Here is a 12,578-nt window from a genome sequence, read left to right on the forward strand (position 1 = left end):
ACTGCTATCTAATTATTTTTCATAATTTTATATTAAAAATTATGAGTGATTTATATTCCACATAATGCGATATGAACTTCATGTTCACATAGGAAATACATCTCTAACAAAAATAGAAATCGTTAATAAATAGTTAAACGGGTTCATATTACAACAACAAATTTGTGTGGTCTACTCAGCTTGAAGCAACGTTGACATTTGCAAAACAGTTGAATGCTGAAAAGGGTCTGGACCACTTGTCATTCATGTTTCAACTATGGTTACATAGTTCATCAAGTTAGCCCAAAATATTCTTCGTCGTTTTTGCAACTAGCAGCCAATTTAGTGAATTGTATTTAATATAATCGTTAATTTTGAAATTATGGAGTATTATGAAGCATCAACATTTCTTTCTTTTTTGTCATTTACGCTTACAGCTGAAAATAGATAAAAAAATAATACATAACTTTCATTATTAAAACAGCCAACCTAGTATTATTTCTATGGATGCCATTTTCATATTTTTATATTACAAATTATGTGTAATTTATATTCCATATCAAATATGTACATTATATAGATATATCATTTATAAATTTCGTCGACGAATAGCATTAATACTTACCAATACAAAATAAACCCGCTCAATACAATGACCCCATGACCTTACCCCTCCCCCTTTAACATCGAAGTTTAAAAATGCTAATATGTCGATAATTGTAGGAATTAGTTTCTCTAATTATATGTTTAAATATTTCGACTTAGAAATATTCTTACCATAGTGAGAATATGGGGGTTTGTTACTTGGGCCTATTATAAAATAACAGTGAACCCTCATGAAATAAATATCTTTATTAATGTTCATGACATTGTTATTGTAGCTATTACTGATAGTAGCTCCAAATTTCTCAGATAATTTCAAGTTTAGAAAATTCGAAATAAAAAAAGAGAAACATTCCGCTTGATTGTTATGAAAATCAGTCGACGGCCAAATAATGAAATTTGAAATGGCAATGATATCTCTGCATATAACGAGATGGTATTGTGGAGGCATTAGAAGGGACTGTCAGCCAAATGTGGGTCGGGACAGTGGCTATTATCGTCTACTCTAAATAGGCCAGCACAAAAATAAATCACAGAAATCTTACTCTGTAATTTACTATGAAATCGTGCGTATGGAGGAGTATGGAGTGACGTGAGGGGTGGCTATGGTGACGGAGAATGTTAGTGAGATCCTCCGTAGAGGGGAGGGGGTAGTGTACTAGCGGGGGACGAGACTGCGCCGGAGCGGGAAAAATCAATCTAGTCTCGGGGCCGGAGTGGGAGCGGGCGGCAGTCGTGTCATGGGGACCAGGGGCAGTGACTCGGGGCTAACAGTGTAAAATTCCACCTCACAGCATGGCCTCGGTCGCCGCTTGGCTTCCGTTCGCACGGGCGGCGGCCATCGGCTGGGTACCTATTGCCACCCATCCCCTTCCACCGCCTCCCATCCCCAAGGATAAGAGGAAGGCAGACGATGAAAAACTTCTTATCAATGTGTCAGGACGCAGGTTTGAAACCTGGCGTAACACTTTAGAGAAATACCCAGATACTCTTCTCGGCTCCAACGAGAGAGAATTTTTCTATGATGAAGAGTGTAAAGAGTATTTTTTCGATCGGGATCCGGACATATTCCGTCATATACTTAATTATTACCGTACTGGAAAACTGCATTATCCGAAACACGAGTGTCTTACAAGCTACGATGAAGAACTCGCATTTTTCGGAATTCTTCCAGACGTGATCGGTGACTGTTGTTATGAAGACTATAGAGACCGGAAGCGAGAGAACGCCGAACGGTTGATGGATGACAAACTATCCGAGAACGGGGACCAAAATCTCCCCCAATTGACCAACATACGACAGAAGATGTGGAGGGCTTTCGAGAACCCCCACACCTCGACGGCGGCATTGGTCTTCTACTATGTCACCGGTTTTTTTATTGCGGTCTCGGTGATGGCTAATGTTGTAGAGACAGTCCCTTGCGGTCACAGACCAGGCCGTGCCGGCACACTCCCTTGTGGTGAAAGATATAAGATTGTCTTTTTCTGCTTGGATACGGCCTGTGTCATGATATTCACAGCTGAGTACCTGCTCCGCTTGTTCGCTGCACCGGACAGATGCAAGTTCGTAAGAAGTGTGATGAGTATAATTGACGTTGTTGCCATCCTTCCGTACTACATAGGCCTTGGCATCACAGATAATGACGATGTCTCCGGTGCTTTTGTCACGTTACGAGTCTTCAGGGTCTTCAGGATCTTCAAATTCTCCAGGCATTCCCAAGGTCTCAGGATTCTCGGTTATACTCTCAAGTCGTGCGCCTCTGAGCTCGGCTTTTTGGTATTTTCCCTAGCGATGGCTATAATTATTTTCGCTACCGTAATGTTTTATGCTGAGAAAAACGTAGAGAGCACCAACTTCACCTCTATTCCAGCTGCCTTTTGGTACACGATCGTCACCATGACCACTTTGGGGTAAGTACTCATCGCCAATTTATCGATACAACTTATTGACGGCTGTATTCTATTTTATACTCCTGTCTTCTCATATTCGACACATTACGTTAAAACAAAAGTAATTGTATCGAATAATGAAGAGTATAGTGAAATGCTTCAACTGCTTACGTAAATGGTAACCTCAAGTCCGTACAGCCTCACGTTTGTACACCTGTCTACAGTAACAATTATGATGTTTTGTTTTTTTCTGGCAAAAGACAGGATAGAAAGATACTTTCCCCCTAGGTCATATATTTGTTCAGAGTTGACCGGAGGAAGCTGTGTCACTAATATATGCCAATCAAAATGTTACTTTAATTCTGAAAAAAACCAGATCAAATTTCATTATGTATAATTCTTATTTTTATTTGTTAATTACTGTTTTTAAGCTATAAATTCAATCTAAGAAGCTTTCCTGCTTAATGATTTGGCATAAAAATGCACTGATTATTTCTTCATTTTTTACTTCTCACACTACATCAAATAATTTTTAGTAGAAAATTAGTAATTAATCTGTATAATTATTTCATAAAATGTTATTTACAAGAGATATATTTGACTGCAGCGTGTCTGCTTTTGAGATCTAACCTGTTGCTGATAGGAGAGGTGCGCAAATGAGCCTGTGCGGATGTGAGGCTAAGCAGGCGTAAGTAAGTAACCTTCTGCAGGAGCCGCAATGCAGAACCCCGAGGGATTCCTCATCAAATTGCCATTCCCTCAACAGACCAGTTATATAATATAATACAATTATACTGGGAAATTTGGATTTAATATGCTGATAATAAATCCATATTGTTATTACAAAAACGAAAATATCTTAATTATTGTGTGTGTTCCAATACTTTCGCAACATCAATATCAATGAGCATAACATTTTAAAGATAATTTTATTATTTATACGAATTAAATAAGGTTTGTCTGATTTTAATCGTTTTTTTATAACAATTTATTATTTTATCACGTAAACAGTCATGTGTTTTAAAGAATTTTACTCTTGTACGTTAAACTTTTCATTTTTCAAGCTTCATGGGTTTTTAAAAAGATTTTCAAAATTAGGTACAGTAGTCTTAAATAAGGCCCATCTTTTAATTTTTTCCACTGCATTTTACAATTTTATTGTATCAGGATCATCACATGAATCATGTTATCGGTTTGTAACAAAAACTTCATGGGAATTTCATTGCATAAAAAAATATAAAAGGAAGCTGATTATATGATAAATTTAAATTATATTGTTATCTTAAATACATAACCATGGTTTGTTATGTAATTTCTTAAAAAGTTGTGCAATGGCGTGGAAAAGTTACAATACACGTATACCTAGGATGCATATATAATAATTGTGTCTGACAACACTAAATAAATAACTGAAGACCATCAATAAATGGTATCAAATTGGATGTAACTTCAGCTTTAGCTTCTTTATTTTAGTACAATTCAGACCCATAAATTACCTTAAGAAACATGCGTAATAAGAAATAAAAATGGCCGATGGGCATTATTTGCGTTACTTTGTACATAATTTTACAAAAATTTCTTAAAACCGCTATTGTTTCTTATCTTATAGACTATTAGAACAAATAAAAATACATAAAATGACGACTATTATTAGTTGTCTTGATAGGCAATAAAGTAATAATAAATAAATAAAATTATTTTGAAATAAAAAATAATGAGGTGTTATTTTATCTCTCATATCTAATATTTCTTACTTTATTTTCCATTCTCCATATTTCCTTTCCCTTGTTCCTTCCTTTTTCACATTTTTTTTCTAGACACTTTATATTTATTTCAGCTAATTTTTTAAATTATATATTTAACTGTAAAATTGTTTTATTCATATCTATAACTTTCTTGCCCATTGTATCATATATTTGATTTTTCTTTCATACTTTTCATTATGTTGATTTAAATTGCTTTTCATTATTTTAAGACATAAATTACATATCTTATTATGTTAAGTCCATTACTCATCATTTACATTTTCTTCCTCACCTTTCATTATGTTTATTTCTTTATTTCTTCAATATTTTCTGTTTTTCAATTTTTCATAATTTATTTTGAGTAATTCTTACTCCTATAATATTCTATTTTTATAAATCTACTTCTATTGTTATTAATCATTTACTTTCTTCTTAATTCATTGTTATGTATTTTTCCGAATTTGTTTCTTTATTATTGTCATTAATTTTTTTTATTATTATATTTTTATGTTTCTTTGAGTTATGGTTTTATTTTTTTTTTGTTTTGTTTTTTAGCCCTGATTAAGACCTGAATAAGTTTATTTCCTGACCACACCATCAACCATCATGTCACAGAAATAAAAAAAATAGACTACATGAAATAAATAGGGAATATGATTAAAACTATAATAATAATAATAATAATAATAATAATAAGACCAGAAGTATAAATAACTGTGTTATCATAACACACAATAAAATAACAAAAGCGGAGTAAATTAGATGATGTACTGGTCTAATCGTACCCAATACTGGAGAAGTATTTTCATATCCTCTCATTAGAAGAAATTTCGCTGTAATTCTGGAGCGTTTATGGTTTCTTTCTGTTTCATGACAATCTGTAGGTATCGCTCAAAGTTGCCAATTAGACGATGCCATTACCATGCCCACCTGAAACATTGGGGTTATGCGTTTTTCAGCCAATGGGAAAATTTACTTTAATTTTAAAACTCGGCACATTAACCATTAGTCCTATCCAATTTTAATATTAATTCACAAATATTTATTAATATAATATATGAAGATTTTTAATGAAATTAGCTTATAGAGGATGTCCCATAAATGAGTGGTCATATTTTAGGACTGCTCCTATCAAGTCTGATTATCAATGGTATGGGATAAAAAAATCAAATTTTGTGTTTTTGTCTTTTATCTGTGTTTTTTTTTCTCAGAAAACTCAAATAAATCTATCTTAAATGTCTTTTAAAATATCGAAGAGGTACCAAATTAAAGATGAGAAAATTTCCAATAAATGTAATGAGTTGGATCTGCCCATTTAAGATAAAAACCAAGACAATTTATAATTGAGTATAGATTAGATTTTGAATTTTTTTTTGAAGGCTTTTAATTGCCTCCCATCCTTAATTGTCCATGGATTAATTAAAAATTGTCTTAGTTTTTAAATAAATGAATAAAATTAATCATTTTTCTTATTTGGAGAATAAAAATATTCTCAAATATGAGGAGACGAAGGGGGGCGATAAGAAAAATAAGGAGAGGGGGAGTTCTCAGAAGTAGAGTATGTAGAAGGAAGAGTGGAGGGCATTTTGAGCATTTGTAATAAAATTTGTAATTATCATTAATAAAATAAAAAAAAAATTATCAATTTTATTTATTTAGATAAAAACTTAAACAATTAATAATTAAATATGATTCTCTTTTGGGTGCTTCTTTTTTTTCTCTTTAATTTTTGTTTGCACCATATTAAACCTTAATAAATGAAGATTTTTTTTGAGGGGGGGGGATCTAGCGTATTTACAGCCAAGCAAATTTAAAGTAATAGCTGCTTTAAATGTCCAAAAAGTTTTTGGAATATTAAACTTTAATTTTCAACATAACGTCATGAAACGCTTATTTTCTTTTCTTGGAAGGAAATAGGAAATTTTTTGATCTTCGATGTGGTCTCTCTTACATATTTGTAAGGATGCTTTACAGTAGATTTATTTGAATTTTTCTGAGAAAAAAACACAAAATTTTATTTTCAGCCCATACAGTTGAGACTCGGACTATAGTTCATAACGAATTTTAGTTCCTCTTAAGGTACAGTATCTGTTCCCACAATATTGTCACAAATTTATAAGACACTTTGTATATTCCACATAAATGTTGATATTATAATAATTAGTGGGACTGGGTAGCTCATTGGTAAGGCAATGGACTACTAACTCGAAGGACCCTGGTAAGCTGTGACAGAGACCCCCCTGTGGGTTCGGGAGCCCTCCAGTGTCCACCTAGCCATATAAAGTGGATGCCCTTAATTGGTTAAAAATCTGGTGGTCGAGCGTAATTCAGACCAAAACAACTCCTTGCACAACCATTGGTTTAGTAAAAGTACTTCTTTACATAGCACTGTACCTCTGACCCCATGCACTGTACTCCTGGGTGTAGCGGACAAATTTTTTTTTTTTCAATATTCCAATAATGAAATAATATTATTTCAGTGTTCCAAGGAGCCAGTGATATGTTTTATATATTTTTTCTTTAAATAATTACTTTTTGGCCTCGTTCGGGCTCATTTTTCAATTAATTTTAGGATGGAGGTTAAACCCAGGAATCACACCAGCCTCTAAAACCATTAAAGGGAAGAAGAAAACATTTTTTCTCTGAAATAGGTTATGCTGAACCAGTGGCTTCTTTACACTAAGACATGGAGCCCCGCGATCCAAGGGGCCCCCCAAGTCCTATGATATAGCATTTTATATATTATTTTCATCAATATCATTTTATATAATATCATTTTAGACTACTTTTAGATCAAGTTCTGACCGATTTCGGCAATTTTTTCAACGGATAAAGCAGCCTGTTAAAAGTTTTTTTACCTATTAGTGTTCTCAATCACAGTTTGCGCTCACTATTTATAAATACTATAAATGCTAGCACTATTTATAAAATGAGAAAAAAATAGTTTCTTCAGGAAGAACATCATTTTAACCGTACTGGAACTCCTTTCTCTTTTGATGGATAAATTAAAAAACAAAACGAGAATAAACTGAGAAGTGGAATTGCTTCAAGAAATATTGAGAAGTTTATCACAGATGTTGATTGAAACTGATGTACTTAAATAAATAGAATTTTAATAATTAATTTATGATTTATCCATTCAAATTTGATTTAATTACTTCTTTTAGATGTTTAATTTTCCTTTCAAATGTTTTTTACTTTTTAATTATAACATAAACTAATGACGTCTGCTATTTACAAACAAATTTGTTCAGAACATCTCTATTCTAGAGTATTAGTACTAATTTCGGTAAAATATAGGAGAATTATGTAATTTACTTTCTAAAACAAGGGGAGATAATATTGACATTACTTTTACTTTTGTTATCATATAATTATTCTAAATACTATATAAAGTCTAAATTGATTATAATTATTCCAATATATATACATAGATGTTTTTGTAAAAGTTCCAATGAAGGAACTTTTCGAGCGAATGGTCTGATTTCATGACTGAGTAGTCAATGATAATCCGTAAAAGGAAAGGTGTCTTTTGGCATATCTTTGTTCTTTGTTTACAGGCTTCCTGTTTTTCAGCTTGAAGGAGTTTTAATCCAATGAGTTCTCCATTTCTCTCTTCAACCTGTTCTGTAAGAGAATTGGTGGCTTGATGGAATTTGTTTATAACGGTCCCCAGAGAAACCGTATATCGGTATATAGCACTATAAAAAATATTAATTTATAAAACAAATAAGCGTGTTCTTAAGCCCTCCCCCCCCCCACTAGTTATATAAAAATCAAAAATTGAGTTAGAGGTACCATCATAAAAGTCCAAAAAATGTATGACTCTGCCGAACACAGTTTGGGTGAATCAAAATGGTGACTGTTTCAAAACATTACAAGATATAATATTTCATTTGGAACTCTAAATTATCTTAAAAAGTAAATATTGAAGTATTTAAGATTCCTGCTCACTAAAGTTTATTTTATTCGAGAAAAAACAAATTACTTTCCAAAACAAGGGGAGATAATATAGACATTACTTTTACTTTTGTTCTCATATAATTATTCCAATAACTAAATTGATTATAATTATTCCAATATATAAACATAGCTGTTTTTATAACTTTCGCTCATTATTCATTCGGAGTTCCGTATCCTTAAATTAACCAACAACACTAAAAAGCGTAATGCATTATTAAAAGTAGAATAAATTTACTAAAATATGATCCATTATACAGCTAATTATGCTCAATAGTTCGCGAAATATGTTTTTTCGAAAATCAAAATTTTTTTTATAAGTAACAAAATTTATTTAGGTAAATATCTACTTTTATGACATGTATCTCTCTATTAGCTCTCAATTGAGGAAGATTGTCAGTTTCCATGATATTTTCCAAAATAAATTAACAAAATGTTGATTTTTGGTTGTTCGGAAAAATCTTAGGTTCAGAAAAACTATATTTTATGAACTATTCGATGTAGAGATGCCTATAAGCATCCAAATTAAAGCTAATTAAATACACTGTAATGATTTTTATAACGTTTATCTTTGTGAGCAGCACCTCACGATATTCGCAAAAATTAATTTACAAATTATATTTTATGTTTTTAGGAAAGAATTATCAATTTTTGAAGTATATAACGAGGACTATTGACCGTAAAGAGCTCTATTAGAATTCATATTTTATAGTATTTACTCTACTTTAAATAATTTGAAATTTTTTTTAGGTACGTGAGTAGTTTAAAGGATGTAAAGCTCAGATTGAAAAATAAAGGAATGTTTTAGGTTTTTTCCAGATAAAATAATAATAAAATAAACTTCAGGAGGTGTGCACCTTAATTAGTTGAATATTTAATTTTTATGGACATTTACTGCACCCCTTTATATACTATAACGTCAACTTCAATAATCCAAATTTACTCTTAACATTTTATTTTAAAATATACGTTTAGAAACATTTCGGGCCACACGCCATTTTCAAGGAGACAATCCAAAAATTGGTTTCACATTATTACTATATTATCTCCTCACATAATACTAATATTCTTGAACATACCCCAATCATTGAAATGTCTTTGTTTTGCAGGATAATTACTCTTGTCATATATCTTCAAAAACAAAAATAAATATTAAATTAATATCATAATAGTACCCATTAAATTTTATAAAATGGCTCTTAATTTACAAACCACACAATCTCAATACAAAACTATACTTCAAAAACTGTTTTCCTTTTCTATTAACCACATCAATAATACTAACATTGCATCTATTTATATATTTTTACATATTATTCTATTTATATTTATATTCATTGAATTTGTGTTTTTATTTATTGAATTTCACGAAATCTCCAATGTATCTTCTTTCTCTATAAGCAGAGAATACAGTTTGATAGCACTCATTTTGTGCCTATTAAACTTTTAATATCCTATACTATATTTTAATAAAATAATAAATTAAATATTTTTTTTTATTTTCCTAGAATTGTAATTTTCTGGTTCCGAGGATTTTTGCAGGCAGCCCTTCAATTATTTTTGCTCGTTAAAACATCTTCTTGGCTTATTTTTTATCTTTTGCGGCAGATGAACGCAGCCGGATGTTCCAAAGAAAACAAGAAGTGCCGGAAGCTCTCTGGGCTACATTAGCAACATAAGAGAGAAATCATACTCTTGAAACATGGCAGAGACGATGGAATGCCTCATCGGCAAGACGGACCCACCATATGATTCCCAACATGGATCAACATATATCAACATGGATATCCCGGGAAAATAGGGAAGTAGATTACCTCACCCAACAGCTTCACGGCCTTCTTAGCCCGCTTCAAACTAGACAGTTCATCAAGCTCAACTTGTAATTCTGTGGATAAAACATTTGGAATATTCGTTTTCCTGCTGTCCCCCAGAAAACAAAGTCGCTTTGATGACGACTAAACAGGAGAATTCGAGTGGTGAGACTGCGCAAATCGGCAGAAGCACAAGAGGGAGTAAGGAGAGGTCAGAAAAGGGCTTAACTTAAATAAGATGTCCAGAGAAGAAGTAAGAAGATAGCCTTTTTTCCCTGTCAAGTAATCCTAGAGAGCGGTTCCTTGGGGTGGTACAGAAGAATTGGAAGGTAGTTTTTCAGATAGTAGGAATCTCACACTGCTGTGTGACTTTTTGTTCGTTGAAAAACAAAGTCATCATGGAGTTTGGTATATTCCGAAATCATTCTATTATATCATTCCAATGATTAAAAGTTAATATTTTACCGTTCTGCTAAGGATGAATTGTATTCGATTGGTATTTATGATATGGCAAGTTGTGCATCATTCGAACAGGTATTTCTCGTTTAAGAACTACAAGCAGTTTAAAATTCTTTGGCGACGGGTAGGCGGACACGAAGACTGCACTTAAATATACACAACAATCGCCTGCCAAGTGATCGCTTGTCTATGGGCCCATTCGGAGCTGGCCTTCTGGGACATCGGTATTGATTCAGGTTTTCTTGTTGGTTTTTTGTAATTAGCTCTCATGGATGACTTGAAGTATTGATAGAGCAATATTTTAAATAGCACTCGTGCAGATTAAATAATATTAAATATATGGCCACACATGAATGCTGTGACAATAATAATTATATATATAAAAGGAAAACAAATAAACCGAATTATACTAACATTTTAATTACAAACAAGAAAGCAATTGTTATTTGACATAGTACCCTGTCAGTTGGTTATGGATCAAAATGTGTTGTTTGTTTTTCTCAATAATTCGGCATGCTTTTTGGATTGCTATATCAGAATTTCAGGTTCCCCACCTCTCCAGCCGCCGGTTTCCCAACGAAAAGGAAAAAAATCTGGTGCGGTACGTGCATCATTCAACTTTTACTTACCACCTTATCATTTCCTGTCCACTTGTTTACATTACCATTTTCTCTTTTGAATATTTATATCTTTGTATCTTTCATTTTAAAGTTACAAATGACGGGGTAGTGTTAAATACCTTTAAGTTTATACACACTACCTTTCTTTTATTCAGTAAATTTTAACTTCCTTTCGATACAAAAAAAATCCGGCATGGTGCATACATCACACGTCTTTCGCTTACCACCCTGGAAGGCGGAAATTTAAAACAATAATTTTTAATTCTTGTATTTGCTAAAAAAGAAAAATCAGCTTAGCAAAATATAACCAAACCGTGTTCACATTATTGGAATTGGCTGAGATTGGACGAGCCAGGCAGTCTCCGATTTTTCGATTCTCTGCTGAGACTGCTGAATCTTTTCTACTTTATTTAACTATTAGATTATTATAGATTCCATATTTATACATCTGCCAATCTGAAATGGTTGATTATTTAAAATAAAAAAAAATTACTTAAGTTCTTAAAAAGTACTTTAGTTGAATTTCTTTTTTTTAAAAAATTCTGTTAGCCTATTTCAATGACATAATATGACCTAGCTCATACTAAAGATAATTTAAATGTACATTGATATATCGAGTTTAATTAAAATCGATTTTGGGACCCAACTTTGGAACTTTTTAGGTTTTCGTTTGTTACTATAAAACTAAGCATTTCTTAAAGACTAATATTCTACATGGAATTAATGATGACAAGGTTTGATACAAAATAATTATATTTCATTGATGCCACCAGATCGCGCCTTATGAAGGCTACTTCTTTTTTCTCGGCGAAAAACGCAATCAACTCCCTTATAACGTTAGCATACAAGAAATTCTTAAAATATTTAGTACCAGGCATATGGCGTTTATGCTTGGGCTCAACCTGCCAAAGAAAGTTTTTTGCATTTTTTACAGAGAACCAGAATGTCGTGTTTCTTTAGTGCGCTCTATTGATGTCATATTACCCTAAAATAAATATTATACATAAATTTTGAAGGAAAGTTTGTGTATATCTTTTTATTATTAAATAAAAAATGCTTAGTTTTTTAATTGTAAGCGGAAAACAGTAAACATTCCAAAAATCTTTCTTTTTTTTTCTATATTCGTTGTTAAGCTGGTGGGTGGCGAAGTAACAAACCTGAAATTCGGATTTAGTGATTCAAAAAATTTAGAGAATTGTTACTAAAAAAAACTTTAAATAATTTTTAATAAATCACAGAGTAGCCGACAACTAAATTTAATATTCGTATTTTGAAAGAAATTTAGTCAACTTTAATTTTATAAGCAGTGTAATATATATTTTTGTTAGTATATATATACATATTATATAATATTAATTGATAGTGTCTACGTTTTGTACGTTCATCAGGGCTGAGAACAAACACAAACTAACATCAATAATGATTAAATAGAATTATTGATAAACAAGAAACATAAGAAGATAATAGAAAATATAACCACATAAATAGTATTGAAGAAAATGCATCGTGTGG

The 12,578-nt window shown here is 31.9% G+C and overlaps 1 protein-coding gene across 5 annotated transcripts in view; it reads left to right on the forward strand.

The window, feature by feature from the left end:
- The first annotated feature begins 1,294 nt into the window (after window positions 1–1,294).
- The window catches only part of Shal (Potassium voltage-gated channel protein Shal), a 185,623-nt gene continuing 174,339 nt past the window's right edge, over window positions 1,295–12,578 (forward strand). For all 5 annotated transcript variants that reach the window (XR_001343275.3, XR_010843144.1, XM_014422004.3 and 2 more), the window contains exon 1: window positions 1,295–2,492. Coding sequence is in view for 3 of the 5 variants with exons in the window: in XM_014422004.3 (XP_014277490.1) it covers window positions 1,378–2,492 (1,115 nt within the window). In the remaining 2 variants the exon portion in view is untranslated. The remainder of the gene's footprint in view (window positions 2,493–12,578) is intronic.

Source organism: Halyomorpha halys, unplaced genomic scaffold (assembly GCF_000696795.3).
Source record: "Halyomorpha halys isolate HHAL.00 unplaced genomic scaffold, Hhal_1.1 Scaffold350.1, whole genome shotgun sequence".
NCBI lineage: Eukaryota > Metazoa > Arthropoda > Insecta > Hemiptera > Pentatomidae > Halyomorpha > Halyomorpha halys.